The following is a 15,600-nucleotide window of genomic DNA, read 5'->3' as shown; positions in this document are numbered from 1 at the left end:
GTCAGTTCCATCCCCACAGCAGGCATTCTACAGTCCACTCCTCACAAGGTGATCCCTCATTAGAGAGGTTCAAGGGGTGGTGGGGAAGGAGGTGGTCCCAGTCTCCACTCCAGGGTAGGCATGTGACCCAGGACTGTCAGAGGCACAGGGACCGGTTCTGGAATGGGACTCAAGTCAAAATAATGAGATCCTGGCCTAAGATTTTGCTGGAACATTCTTTACAGCTGAAGATGGAGCCTGGACTTGCTGAGAGCCAAACTGCCACTACCTGGGGAGAGTCTGCCTGAGAGTGAAGCCGACTCAAAAGATCCCAGGCTCAGACTGCTGTTCTGGAACACAGTTTAAGCTCCAGGATCCTACTGTACTTGAAGTCAATGTCCCAGTTCCATAAGCCAATGACCTGACTTTGTATAAAACAGCTGCCCAAAGGATCCTGATGGAGCCACAGAGAAATGTCTCACCCACTTCACCACAAACTCCCTTGAAGCCGCTTCCCTCCTGGATTTTGTAGATACCATCCAGGAGGAAAACTCTGACGTTGACAGAAAAACAGCAGAGCCACACCTGGAGGTCACATCAGTGTGTATGTCAGGCTGGGTGTGGAGGGGGGGCGGGGCAGGGCAGAAGCACAACTACAGAAATGTACACCATTGATTGAAAGCCAACTATAGGCAAAAACCACAGGCCATCTGAATGTGTAGCAATAGGGAATCAGTGCAATAAGTGATGGTCCATCCTTAAAACAGAGGGCTCGACAGCCACAAAGAACAGTAAGATTATATGCACAGTTAAAAAAAAAAAAGAAGCTAGGTGCTGAACCAGATGTATGATATGAATCTAAGTTAAAAGAAATGTTTAAGGTCTATATCACTTTTTTGTGGCTTTCCACCTTAAACGAATTTTTCAACTAGCCTACAAATACCAATGCTTCCTGGTCTAGTTGGCCCAGAGGGTTCTACCATCTTTGCAGGGATAAGCGTGCACAGACACAGAGCATGGCCAGAAGCATCTCGGGGAACATTCCATCATCTGAAAACTCTACCGGACAGCACAGCCTGGAGGTACTTTTAACATCGCCTTCTTCCTTCCAGTTCTGCAAGGAAGTACCTGGCAGCCCTTTAAAGAGAGGCCAGGTAGCAATAGCTGCCAGTCTCGTTCTAAATCCACTTGAAGGTTTAAGTAGCCACAGCCATGGGGAGATGGGAAGAGACAGAACCACTGACTGCAAGTTTGTCATGAGTAGTGAACTATGTGGCTTCTCCACAGGGTCGCTCATCTGATCCCACTGCTCCACGGATGGGGAGAGCAACCCCTTTTCAGCCCTTCCCACTCCCGCACCTCCCATCACCTCTCCTTCAGGGTCCAGTCTGACCAAATGTTGCTCGGTACAGCGAGGTTCTCAGGCTTGGGGAAGCCCAAGGACTCTGCATTTTAAACAGCACCCAGGAGGTGCAGAGGTAGGTGGTCCTCCAGTCATACCCCGAGTCCTCCCCAACCACACACACTGTCCAGTTACTGTCTCCTCTCCCTCTACTTCTGGGAAAGCTGCTCCTTAGCGTTGCCTACACTTCTCCCATTCACTTTTAGAATGCATTGGTTCTTTGAAACATATAGAAAAGACCAGGTACAGTGGCTCACATCTGTAATCCCAGCACTTTGGGAAGCCAAGGCAGGAGGACTGCTTGAGCCCAGGAGTTCAAGACCAGCCTGGGCAACATAGCAAGACCTCATCTCTATAAAAAAACTAAAAAATTAGCCAGGTGTGGTGGCTTTTGGCCCCGTAGTCCCAGTAACTGGAGAGGGTGAAGCAGGAAGACCATCTGAACTTAGCACATCGAGGCTGTGGTGAGCCGTGATCACACCTTTGCACTCTAGCCTAGGTGACAAAGCGAGACTCAGGCTCAAAAAAAAGGAAAAGAAAAGAAAGATAAATGCATAAAGCAGCACATGCTCATTAAAAAAAAAAGTTAAATGACATAGAAACATACAAGGTGAAAAATGAGACTGCACTCCTCCTAGCCAGTGTCACCTTCTAGATTCTCTGGGCACCTGCAATACAGAAAGAGAGGGACATGAACAGGCTTTGGTGCACTGTGAGAAATGAGGCCACACCTGCCAGAGTTTTGCACTTGCTCTGTGCACTCAGTAGCATTTCAGGGCTGCCTTCCTGTCAGCACAAGAAGCCTTACTCGCCCTGCACTATCTTGTAAAGGTGGACAATCAAAATGGCACACATTTCTCATTCTTCCAAATAATGCAGCCGTGAATGTTCTTGAAAGTGTTTGCTACTGCTCAAGTACAGGTGTTTCTCAGGCCCCTCATGTCCCAGTCAAGTCTTGCCTCTACTGTCACTTGGCCAAGACAGCTCCCGCCAAATCAACTGTGACCACCAGGATCCTAAACCCAGTGGCTACCTCTCAGTCCTTTTTTACTTGCCCCTCTCAATAGCTTTCTCCCAGGAGACCCCTACTCCCTGGCACACTATGTTGATGGCCCCCAACAAGTCCCACTTCCCAATATTTAAGTTCCTCTGTGGTCCCGTCCCCTCAGTCTGGGCTGAATCTACAATCTGCTTTGATGAAGAGGCTCAGGTCTCATTCCAGGCCTGAACCTTAGGAAGGCCTGGCAGTTCCCATTTCTGCACTCTTGGGGAAGATAGCCACCACGCAAATCCGATGACCCTGAGACCACCCCACTCAATGAAAGCTATTGAGAGGGGCAAGTAAAAAAGGACTGAGAGGTAGCCACTGGGTTTAGGATCCTGGTGGTCATAAGGCAAGACCTTCTAGAAGAGAACCAAGGCCCCAGACACAGCACCCTAGAGGAGTTGTCACCCTCAGACCCTAACTATTAGAGCTACCTAACTATGCGACATGGAACCATAGACCAGTTGCCCCTCCCAGGCTCTGCCCAGGTGCACACTCTTAAGCAAGTCATAAGTGATTAAGTCACTATGTTTTGGACATTTTTTTCACAGCAATAGAAACAAAGCACCCTACTTTTCTTCAATACACATCTCAAAGGAAGAAGCAAAGGCCAGGAAAGGCCACGATAACTAGCCAACAGCTGAGGTGGGGCCACCCTCAGGCTCAGGGTTCTCAGCCCAGAGATCTGTCCAGTCTCCTAAGACTCAGCCATGCTTCCTCCTGAAATGTGGCTGCTGCAGCTCAGGCTCAGGTGGAGATTTCTCAGGCAAGAAGCCATGGGCCCATCCTCTTCCCATCTTTCTCTTCATCCTCCTAAGCCAAGGGAGTGTGTCAGCGAGACAGCACCCACAGCAGTCCTGGGAGCATCTTCCCAGGCCAAAAAGTCAATAATCCAAATGGCTCTGAAGTCAAGAAAGAAAATTGAGGCACAGAGGTGAGGGCACTTGCTGAGGCCACACCCTAGTGAGAAGTCAAGCTAGAACTTGAAGCCAGACACTGGGGCTCAGGACCCGCACCAGCGACCCACGCCAATGTTCTCCTAACACTTCGATTGTGACTCGTAGCAGAAATTACATTTACCATAAGTCTCAGTGTATATGGGCTCGGGTGTAAATCTGTGTGTGTGCACGTGTGTGTATATGTGGTGTGTGTGTGTGTGTGTGTGTGTGTGTGTGTATTTTATAACTAAAACATAAAGTTACACAAAACAATATTTACTCTTACTCAATGCGATATTGTCTCATAATTTTACTTTTTTCTATTTTTTTAATGCTGGTCACTAAATCGATGCCATGAACCATGAATGGAGTTGAAACACACGGTCTAAAAACATGAAACACAAAATCCTCATCTATACGCATTTAAGATGGCTCTAAAATCAGATTGACCTGAGCTTGAATCTTGCTGGAGCAAGCCTCCACTTCCACATCGAGTGGCCTTGAGCAAGGTGGTAGCCTTCTTTAAAGCCTCCGTTTTCCGAAGGGTAAGTGGTGCCGTGAGCACTGAGCCGCGTGGACAGCCCTGGTCTCGGGGCCTGGCACACAGCAGACACGCTACCAACAACAGCCATGCTGCCATTGCTCCTGCTTGGGCTGCCGCACAGGGTTCAGCACAGGGCTGTGCACACAGTGGGCAGTTGAGAGGCACGGTTGAGCCTGCATCCACAGAACAGAGAAAGGAGGTCCCTGCCCAGGACGGACCGAGGCAGCGGTGCCTTTGGGCTTTCTAGGACAGAGGAGCAAGAAGAGAAAGTCCCCAGCGCCCGCTGAAAAGGCACCTTTGTTCCTGGTTTACGGCAGCTTTCTTCAATCCTCCTTTTGCCTTTGAAGGGGAAAGAAGGGTAAGACAACAAAGTCCAGGTCAAAAACTGCCCCGTGACAGGCTCCCTCTGGAAGCTCGGCACGAAGTGGGCAAGACACCACTCACCAGCATCCCAGGCCCAGTTAGTGGCGTCGCCACAGGAGATCTCTGGGCGAGGGGCCCACCAGCCCACATGGCCCACTGAAGTTAGAAAAACATCCTCAGACCTGAGCCCGTGTGGGAGGCTGTGGCCTGAGAGGAGACAAACCCAGCCTGCCAACAGGGGCCCTTTATACTCTGCCTCCACCTTCCCTGGGGCCCCAGCTCCCAACTCAGGGTCAGGGGCTTGGGCAGCGCATGGCAGCAGTCAGTCAGCGTCAGGATGACACTATTGCTTGCGACTGAGAGCTCCTCCTCCCTACCTGCTCCCACCTGGCCAGGAAGCTGGAGTGCAGACAGCAACAGAACCTCACGGAAGAAGACTTGCAGGGGACAGATGGGCTCGCAATGGTTGCCACACTAAGCAGCCCCATCCCCACAGGCACCACCCACTCCCCCTGCTGGACCACATATTTTCATCCTAACAGCACAGAGACTAGAACCAGGTCTTAGGCCAGGCCCCCGGAGCGGGAGGAAAACTTTCCCCTTCCACCAGTCATGCAGCCTCTGGCCTTTTCATGGCCCACGTCCTTCGACCAAATGCTTTTAATAACCCTTTCGTCATCTACCTATTTCCTATGTACTCTTTGGGTCTCCACAACGTCCATGTCACTCCTAATCCAGAGTAGAATCCCCTTATTCTCCATCCCCACGCCCTGTTCTCTCCCTTCGCCACACCAGCCACGGCAGCATACTGGCACACATCTGGATGGCCACTACCAAACAACGTTAAAAAGCTGCAGGACGGGAGGAGGCGTGGGGAAAAAAAAAAAAAGCTGCAGGAAGAGGGGCCTGAGTTCACTCTGCAGACATGCACTCAGTTCCACCCTCACGACAACTCCAGAAGGTAGGAACTATTATTCCACCCATTCCACAGATGGGAGTCAACCCTTGGCCCAAGGCCACCAGCTAGGAAGAGGTGCACCTGAGACTTAGACCCAGGAAGTATGATTCTTCAAGTTCTAACCACACTTCTGGTACCTTCTACATACACAGGCTGGTCTTCAGCATAAGGACGCCCAACCCACATCTTCCCTGTGCCTACCCCATCTCCCCCCACACTTGCTCCTACCAAACTGGAACTTACTGTCCACGACTTCCCAACACTGGCGTGGGCTGCACCTTCAGCCCAAATGCAGCCTGAGCCTGGCTCTTCCTGGCTGGGAGAGTGACTTTAAATTGCTAGGCCCATCTCCTCACCTGCACAATGGGGGCACCACAGAGAATGCAGGTGCCAGGGTGCAGTCAGAGGATGCACAGAAAGCCTCAGCACACGGCTTAGCACCTGCAGTGCTCACTGCGTGCACTGTCACCACTAACACACCCCACCGCCTCCACCATCAGACTCTCAGAAGTCTAAGTCAGCAATCACAAGCCATGGTCCGTCAGCCAAGTCCAGTTGTCTAGGGTACCCAAAGAAAGTGTTTCTACAAATTTTAACTGGCTGACAATAATTTTTTAAATTGGAAAGACTTCACATAAAAATCCAGATGACTGAATTCTCTGAACGACCAGACGATGTGGCAACGCCCAGGACGATTCCACGTGGCAGTGGGTGGCTGGGGCTGAGTGACACTGCCCCCTGGAGGCAGGGTGTGTGCTCCCCGGGAAGCCCCAGTCCCTACCTCTCCCAGCTGTCTCCTACCCAGTCTGCTGCATTCATTCATATGACTGACGCCAATCTCAGTCTTACCATCCTTCAAAGCCCTCCTCACATACCCACCTCCTTCAGAAAGACCTCCCCAGATCTCTATGGCCCTGTGCCTCTCTTACGCTTTCAGAACTCTCATAGCTAACTCGTACTGAGCAACTCCTGTGTGTCAAGCCACTAAAATAAGTTTACAGTTTGAGTCCTCACAACCACAGCAGGAAGTGGGTACTATCATCAACCCCTTTAAAGATGAGGACACTGAAGCACAGAGTCGAGTGCCCCACTCGTTCCCTGCACCACTGTGTGCTGCTCTCTGCCCCAGGAAGCCAAGCTTGTGAGCAACTCACAGGGGCTTCCTTGCCTGCTGGTTTCAGGATTCAGTCAATGGGAACCCCTGGCAAGAGACTGGAGAATGGGAAGAGAGAGAGGCTGGGTTGTTTCTTCCCCACCCCTCGCTACTTCTGCACTACATCTCTAGTGCAGTAAATCTTCCATGGGGACAGCTTCTGCCTGGTCTCCCCAACTCCTCAGCTCAGTTCCTGCCAGGATATAGGAACACTACACACTCCCTGGGCCCTTTCTGCCCTAGACACAATAACAGTTTCCCACTGTTTCTAGTCCCTGGGTGCCTCAACACCCCATGTGGCTTCCTCTCGCCCTGCTCACTAGCCTCTGGGTGCTCTGGAAGTCTTTGCTAGAGAGTATCTGTTTCCACGTACCCTCTGGCTGACGCAGAGGCTCGGCACTAAACCCAAGAGGTCCTACAGTTAGAAAATGTGCTGCCAGGATTTGAACCCAGGATGCTGAGCTCCAGAGGCCCTGCTCTTTAACCTGACATCCTACGCTGTTTCTTCCTGTCTCTTGTCTGCCTGTAGCCTCCTCAAGGTCCCCTGGTGGCTCTCAGAGAACTGAGAGTTATGCCTGGCCCAATGCAGCAACTGTAGAATCTCTCACTGATCCTCAGCACCGTCTGTCACTGGACTCCTCTTTATCCTCCAAATATGTGGACAAGTGAGAGAGCACCTGCAGTCTCTTCCCCCTGCACAACAGATCATGGGTCACCTCTGCCCTGCTAGCCCGTCACACAGGGCCTGCCACTTGTCTCTCCTCTGGGCAAAGACCCAGCTCTGCAACATGGCTGAGAAAGGCCCAAACCAGGACCCTCTTGAGCCCACTGAACCTCAGTCAGCATCTCAAACCACCCTCGTCACTACAGGGCTTTCTAACATGCTGCCAGTCCACCTGCCAAATGCTCACACCATTCCTACACATCTCCACCACCCTCCCTCATCCACCCTCAGGTCTCTGCTTAAACCACATTTCCTCTGAGACCACCTCTGACCCTAGACCAGCTGGAACTCCCTGGAGCTTCCAGGCCCCACAGAAGGTTTCATAACCTTCCCTTAGCGAGACCCCCATGCCTCAGTATTTCCCAAACTTTATAAGCCAGCCTAACTCCCCCACACAAAGAGCCAATGTAAAACAATGCATAACAAATACAACTGCATTTTACAAGAGTAATCTATCAAGACAAAGGGATTTAGTTTCGGGGTGCCAAGAAGGCCAAACAACAGGAAATCTAGCAGTGTAAATCCAACACACAAAGCACACATCACATCAGCAAAGAATGATCCCTTCCCTCGGCACCCCAACAATATTTGATAAAATTCAATCATTAATCCTGATCGTAAAAGTTTTAGCAAGCCAGGAGTTGAAGAAAGCTTTCTTCACCAGGTAAACAGCAAACACCATACTCAGTGATTATTAAACAGTGTGAGAGATTCTAACCAATGCAACAAGAGAAGAAAAACAGGTGAGAGGCAATGATGAGGTTAGTTCCACTAACACTGAGTTCTGCAAGGCAGGAATTACATCTTCCTCCTCGTTTCCACCACACCCTAAACACAGCGCTCAGGATCAAGAAAGCAGTCTAATGTCTGTGGAATGAGCACCTACCCAGAGGAGTTCTGATCCCTGTTCCACGTTCTCAAAACACCAGAACATTTCCGAGACACAGATCACAACTTAAACTGTACAGTCTATTTACTTAAAATTTCGCCTTGCTCTAGTAGACGGAAACAAGGACGCTGCTCTACTTATAGAGCAACACAATCCTGGACTAAAGCAGGTACTCCCAGAGCAGACACGTGAAGGACTTGAACACAACACACTCCATTGGCAGTTGCAACATCACAACGATTTCATCCCACTTCTCAGCTAGAAAATCCAAGGCCAGGGGGCGGGGGCTTCAGCTGATGCCAGCCACCATGAAGCCCATCCAGGACCTTGGGGTCCTCTGAAAGGTGTCAGCCACACACAAGGCCACACACACACGCCACAGCCCATGGGGCTCAACACATGAGTTAAGTGAAGCCCAGAGCAATTCTTCAGAGCCCTCTAAACAAACACATGCCCAGGACCCACCCCACTGGCAGGAGCTTGTGGGTGGGTGCCTGCTCTGAGGCTAAGGATGACTTCAGTGGAGGGACTTAGGCTTTCCTCCCAAAGCCCCATGACTGGTGCCCACATGGGTAAACAGCCCCCTCTGCTTTCCTAGGAAGCCCTCAAAGAATTACTTATGTCTCTGGAAGTGCTTGTTTATAAAAGGTTCTCCACCCCACCTGGGTTTGGCAGGCGCAGGGCATCACCCGGCTGACTGTGGGGAGTGACAGGCTGGCCTCCAGCCCCTGAAGGAACTCGGCCATTCTTCATGCGGAGAGGCTGAAGCCATAAAGAAGCAGGCAGCTTCCCAGGATAAACGGAGCAGGGTGACATCAAAGTCCTCCTTCCAGATTAAACAACTGAGGCCTTCAGTTCTCTCTGGCATTTCTTCCAGGATATTCTGGGCTACTGCCTCAGTTCTCCCTCTGATGGAATGGCAGATATTTTATTTGTGAGAGACTGAATTTTTTGCTTCTGCAGGGAAAGGAGGTGAGGGAGGAGGAGGGGGCAAGGGGAAGGGAGAGCGAGAGGAAGAGAAAGGACATCAGTGAGAGACAAGAGCCTCAAAAAGAACACGAGTGAGCGAGAGAGGGGAGTCGGGAGGAATCCAACAAGCGACCTAAAAATTCCAAAAGTTTCTAAAGCAAAGCGTGTTGTGAATTCATAGCCATCGAGCAAGGCTGCAGGAGCCCCCGAGCTGGGAAGATTCTAGGGTATGTCCCATGAGCCACTGCATGAATCCCCTGACCAGAGGGTCACTTTGCATGCCCCTTCCTTCAATAGGTGGGTTGAACCAGCACAGGGGACCTCTTCCCCCAGGCACAGGGACTGCAGTCCTGACACAGGTCCCTGCAACTGGCTTGTCACTGCCTCTGTCCCCTGGCCTTCTGGATGCCTCCCTCTGCCCTTGAGCAGCCCATCCCTCCCCCACAAGCCCCCATACCCACCATAGCACAGCAGCAGAGTCACCACCCCATTTAAACACTGGCAGCCCATGCTGCTCCATCCCACACACCTGTCCAGAGGGACAGGTAGTTCAAACATGCCAAGAGCCATCAACATGTGGGGCTTCCCAAGACAGTGCCAGGAAAGACTGCCAGTCCCCACGGGCCACAGAGTCATTTGGAGCCCACAGTCCCTTCTCTGCCACCCAATTCCACACAGAAGCCTCCCTGCAAACCCCACCTTCCCATCTTCCAAGGGCAACTGTGAGCCCGGGGCCCTGGCAGATCCTGCCCTTTAGAGCTCCTCGCCAGTGTCAGCATCCACAAACGTGCGTGTGTCCCCATTTCTTGGTCTCCTTCATCAGACTGGAAGCCACAGGAGGACAGGGGCCATGTCTCTTTTATTCTCCACTGTAACCCCAGGGTCTGGCACAGTCAGGGAATTATTAAGTAGTAATTAATATCAATTCATTATTGATCATAATGAAACCATAATTAAGCTGAGTGCCTGAAAGAAAAGGTCTCATTCCACTCTTCCACTCTGGACAGTGGGAGCCGGGAAATGACAGAACTTAGAAGTAAGAGTAAAGGGGAGAAGCTGACCAGAGAAGAGTAGCTGGGGAAGGAGGAGGCAGGGAGGATGACGTAATCCATCTTTCTCCCTCCCTTCCTCCCCTCCCTCTTTCCTTCTCTTCCTTCCTTCCTTCTTCCCTTGGAGGCTGAGTGCCTACTCTATGCCCTGTGGATACCACAGGGAAGGAGGTTTATTCAGAAAGTGGTCCGTCATTGCTGACAGTTCAGTCCTGATGCTTTAAGCCCCCATTGGGACAGTTGGGTCACTGAGAGTGTGCCTGAGCTTCCTGGTACAAGTAGAAACACTGTCTGCCCATCCATCCATCCCCACCTCCTCTCCTCACGTCCGACATCCACACTGGGTAAGGGGAGAAAATCTCCCTCAAGTTCTAGTATCCTGTGGGACATGCAGGGGATGCCTCCTGGATTCAACTTTCCCTGAGTTTTCTACAAAAATGTGAATGTAGAGGGAGTGCTCCTGAATTCTAGAGAACAGAATGTACACCCAGCCTGGCTCGGGAAGATCCAGCCTCGTTCTCAAAGAAGAAAAGTTTCAAAGGGAGAACAAGACATTCCTTGAAGCCTCTACCAGAGACCGCATCACAAAGACGCAATAAAGTTCTAAGAAGATGACACCTTTGCTGTCCACCCACCCATCCTGAGGGACCCAGACCTACTGAAAACCAGCAGCCCCAGCTGGCACTCTTCCCAGCCCCAGCTCTCCAGGGCTCTGCTTCCCATTGCCCAGGAGGAAAGACAGCAACTGGGCTGGGCCATGGGGCTGGCCTTGCACTCATGAGCAGAGGAGACCCTCCCTGGAGAACTTGAAACATGCCAGCAAGCAGAGGCCGAATGCCTCCACTCTGAGTCCTTCCCCAGCCTCAAAGCAAATCATCTTTTAATTCTGAAACACCAAATATTTAATTTATGCTCTACCTCAAATGTCAAGCCCACCTCCCAGCACATAGCTTTGAAACCACGTAAAGAAGCCTAACACTTTCCATATGGTGAAGACATGAGGCCTTTTAATTGTGCCAAGTGGTATCATTCAAGGGTAATTCCCCTGGAATCTGGCGCTTGGGCAGCAGCTGGGCGGGCCTCCAATCTCATCACCCAGCCCCACAACCTCAGGGCTCCCACTAGGCCTGCACCCTCCTCTTCTTCCCCAAATATTAAAATGCGTTGATACCCCCTAATCAAATTACCAACGCGCCTGGCAGCCGCCTTTGATCCAGAGGCGGGCTTGGCTGCACCTCGCGCTCAGCCTCTCTCCAGGCAGCTCTGCTATAAAAGAACAAAAGGGTTAACCGGGGGCAGAGGGAACTGCTTTAAACCTGGTCATGCACATCCACACACGAACACGGCATGCACAGAGACGCCCAAGTCTTCTCTGAGTGTTTTCCTACCTGACTCCAGGGCCTACTCTGCCCTACTATCCACCTATTCGGCTTTGTATTCACCCAGTCTGTCTTCCACACCTGATATTTCCAGTCGGTTTTCTTTGGTCATTCCCTGTTGCTGCCTCATGTTTCTGGTATGTCCTGTGATCTCTTGGAGATGATGATGCTTCTTTTGCTTTCTAATTCCACTCAGCACCTTGCTCTCTGGCACATGCACTGCTCAGGGGATTGCTCTCCCTTCCCAGTACCAGTGCACCTTCCAGCTCTCATACCTTCTCTCCTACAAGCTCATATTCCCCTGGACTTCATCACATCCCCAAGGAAAGGGCAGAAGCCAGGATCTTAGCATGTTTCCCTCCAAGTGAGCCTGTCCCCTAAGGGACATGGGGACACAGAGCCTCTAGTTGTGTCTTCCAACCCCGACCACTCCCTGTTGATGGGCCCCCACCTACACTCCTACAGATACCTCAGTGAACCTTCCAGTATCTTCCTTCCCAGGTTATATATTTTTTTTTGAAGAGTTATCTACCATAACCCTGCCAGGAATGAGATTATTACACCCATTTTGCAGAAGAGCTAATTAAGGCATATAAAGGTAAAATGCCTTGCACAAGGTGACGAATACTTGTGACAGAGCCTAAACTTATTTATTCTCTATTTAGGAGAGCAGGCTTAGTTCAGTGCCAGTATGGTCACCTGCTACCACCCCAGAACCTTGCGTGCACCTTTTTTCCAAGCTCCTCAGATCTCATCAAGGGGGAAGATGTCAAGCAGGGGCTGCTCCTGCTTCATGCTTGCCCTCAACACCCTCATCCTGAAGGACCCCCTCTCTAGGGATCAGTGAAGGCAGCAGCCTTCAGGCAGATGCTCTGGTGCAGGGCTGCTCCACACATGACTTCCTTTCTCCTAGAAAGCACTCCAGAAAGGGAGAAAAACACAGTCCACACCAGCTGCCTGAAAACGCTAGAGGGTTATGGGAGGATCCAGACAATGTAAGCAAAGTGCTTGGCACATACAGGTACTTAATACACGGTATTATTATCACTGCAATGATAGTGCTAGTTGGATGAGCCACTCATGTGTTCCTGGCCACTCAGGTGACAGGCCAGTGAAGGAGTAGTGGGGACAGAGGCCTGGGGCTGGTTGGAGCACCTCTACCAGCCTTTGGAGTCCAGCAGACTTCAGAGCCCGCTCCCTCCTGCATCCTGATGACAGAAGAACCTGCCAGCCACCCCTCTGCTGCCAGTGGGACTTGGGGAAACTAAACTAGACTGAGGATTGCCCACCGCTGTCCTGCTAAGGAGTTCACTGTTCTCCAGACTTCGGGTATTTTGTTTTCACAGTCAAAATTTTGAGCACTTGCATTCAACTTTTTTCTCTGAATCAACTGTAAATTAGACTATCCCTTTTAACTTAGCTTCATCCTAAGCAATAATATCTGCAAATTCATGGGTTTGATGTCCTAGTTATTTTTTTCTGGTACAAAAAATAATAATAATAGCAAACCAAGGTTTAAAATATTCTGCCAGATACCACCGGAAATAGCCTAGTGGCCCCCAACTGTGCTACCCTGCACCTCAGGCTCTCCTGACCGTATCCCAGGGTGGGCTCACCATCCATACCTCTGCAGACGCACCAGCTGGGCCATTTGGGGCCAAGGCTGGTGAGAACCCAGGCGTCCTGGTTCCAGTCACCAAGAACAACTCCCGAGAAGGCAGAGGCTCCCCCTCTAACATCTCTGATGGCTGGGGCCCACCCTCCAGCCACCTGACACATGTCACGCCAATGGCTCTCTGCCTCACATCTTCAAAAGCACTTTGAACAAACATTAATGACCCCTTGGCATTTCTCTGAGAAAGGGGGCGAGGGAGGGAGGGGGACAAGCACCATCCCATGCTGTCCTCAGCTGGAGGAAGGAACCAGGCAACAAAATTCCGTGACTTCACCAAAGCCACAGACTTAAGCTGGGGCCCCCTCCTCACCCCCCTCACTTCCCCCAATGGCAACTTTTACTGGCCCGCATTCCTCTTGCTGGGAACACTACTATTTAATTAAAAACGACAGACTTTTGTTTTCCTCTCCCTCTTTCCTCCTCCCTCCCATCCTCCCAGACTGGATGCCAAGGAGACCCACCAAAAACATGCGGGTAACATTTGTTATGGCTTTGAAGATAAAAGTCAATTGAAGTAAGCCCTCGCTGTATTTCAAGTTTTCCCTCTAGCATGGAGCAAGTTGCCTGGCAGTTTAGGAAAGAAAAAAAAGGAGGGGGGGCGACTGCAAATAAATGTCATTCTGCAGGAATACTTTGTAAAAATAAACAGGCTGAAAAAACCCAAAACTTGATTAATGGAAATCCACTCAGTCGGCCTCTGTCTGGAGCTGCAAATGCATTTGTTCATACGGCTAAATTGGATCATTTTCATTGGCCTTTAAATAAATACGGAGATCAAAAACGAGAAACCGTGGGGGAAGAAGGGGAGGTTTGGAGTTCTGTTTTTAAAGGGCCCCAACTGCAGTGCCCCCCACCCACCACGTTTGACCTTTACCAGGGGACAGCAGCTCCAATTCCAATCCAGCCAACAGATGAAGAGGAACGAAGAAGAGAAAGCCCCAGCTAAGCAGCGGTGGAGGAGGCAAGGGGAGCTTCTCCCAGGTGCAGAGGGCATGTCAGGCACGCACAGGAACCAGCTTGATCCACAGGCTCACCCCCCCAGCACCAGCCTGCAAGTGAGCTGCCAGCCCACCACCCAAATACACACACATCTGAAGACTCCACCAGCATCTCCCCAGCCCATGGACAAGACCAAAGAACTCACCAGACCTGAGACTCAGTCTGTTCCCCTCTAAGTTAAAAAAAAAAAAATTAAATGTCACATCAAAAAGTTGATTCATCCTTTGATCCTCAGCTCGCGCGAGTTCCACGCAGACCGCCTGAAAGCCCCGTGCAGAGTTCCGGAGCTCACAGGACATCTGTGAACACAGTCCCGGGCCAGGGGCCGGGGCTGCTCCCACTCATTCCTGTCACACTTATTGCTCCTCCAGGGAGTTCTCGGGGACCCACAGAATGAAGGCTCAGGAGTGGGCCCAGGTTATGGCAGAATGAGGCCCTCTCTCTCCTTATGGGCCAAGTAAAGGGTCTGGCTGGGTCTCAGTCTCCCCAGAGACTGCCATCCCTACTGCAGCCTGCTCTACTGGGTTCCTGGGCAGATGGCACTGATGAATGCCACACAGAGAGGAACACATTCAGATCTGAGGCCAGCATAGTCCTGCCCCCACCCAGACACCTCTAATGCCTCCCCTCTCTCCCTAGCCCCCACTCCAACTCCACCTTTGAATGCTGCCGGCAGAAACAAGGTAGAAGTCAGCAGGCCTCCAATCCCTCCAGCACAGACAAGCTTCCCCATCAACTCAACCTTCACCTCCTCACCTGGGTCGTTTCCGCAGGCAGCCCTCTGCCCCAACCTAGGCAGGAGACTGGTGCCCACCTGCCTTTAAGGTTCTCCAAAGCATGGGGGCACAGGGTTCTGTTCGTGGGGCAGGGGGCAGCTGAAGGGGATTTTAGACCCAGAAACTGTGCAGGAGCGTGCTGAAAGTTGGGGTGCGTGGGAACGGAGACCGATCTCTGAGGCTGGAAGGGTGCGAGGGGGTGGGGATCGTACCCGGGTGCCTCGGCCAACGGTGCCAGCCAACCGCAGCTGTCGGGGTCCCGAGACGCCGCCCGGGCAGCGTTGCCTCCCGATCCACTCCTCGATGCCCTTCCGAGCCCAGGCGGCGCTCACGGCGAAGCTGTCACCTGGGGCGGGGACAACATGAAGCCCCTGAGTCTAGCTCCGGGGCCAAAAGTTACCCGAGAGCGGAGGGAAGAGTGGGCGCGGCGGCGGCGGGAGGCACCGGGGGCCGGGAGGGGCGTTCCAGAGCCGGGGCAGAATGCGAGAGGCACGCAGGTAATCGGCACCAGGGGGCTCAGCGAAGCCCCAAGAGCCACGATCCGGAAGCGGGGCCCGAGGGCGAGCAGAGCCCCAGGAGAAGGGGCTGGGCATGAGAAGCAGCAGCTCTGGAGGCCAGGACCGTGGGGAAGAGGACTGGGGTCAGGAGGGGGGCGCAGCGGGCGCAGGAGCCAAGCTCTCGGGAGAAGGCACCGGGGGCCCGAGGGCGGGGGCAGGGTCTCGGGAGAAGGCGCGAGGGGGTCCGAAGAGGGCGCCGTG

At 52.0% G+C, this 15,600-nt stretch overlaps 1 protein-coding gene across 1 annotated transcript in view; it reads right to left on the bottom strand.

Annotated features, from left to right (window-relative positions):
• Positions 1-15,600, bottom strand: part of NKD1 (naked cuticle homolog 1) — an 81,126-nt gene that overhangs the window by 63,007 nt on the left and 2,519 nt on the right. The window contains exons 3-4 of the mRNA XM_021711808.1: positions 15,243-15,449; positions 15,055-15,188 (exon numbers count right to left, since the gene is read on the bottom strand). Of these exons, the coding sequence (XP_021567483.1) occupies positions 15,055-15,188; positions 15,243-15,449 (341 nt within the window). The remainder of the gene's footprint in view (positions 1-15,054; positions 15,189-15,242; positions 15,450-15,600) is intronic.

Source organism: Carlito syrichta, unplaced genomic scaffold (genome assembly GCF_000164805.1).
Source record: "Carlito syrichta isolate Samal-C Ts95f unplaced genomic scaffold, Tarsius_syrichta-2.0.1 Scaffold302608, whole genome shotgun sequence".
Lineage (NCBI taxonomy): Eukaryota > Metazoa > Chordata > Mammalia > Primates > Tarsiidae > Carlito > Carlito syrichta.
This window is presented reverse-complemented; position numbering and strand designations above follow the sequence as displayed.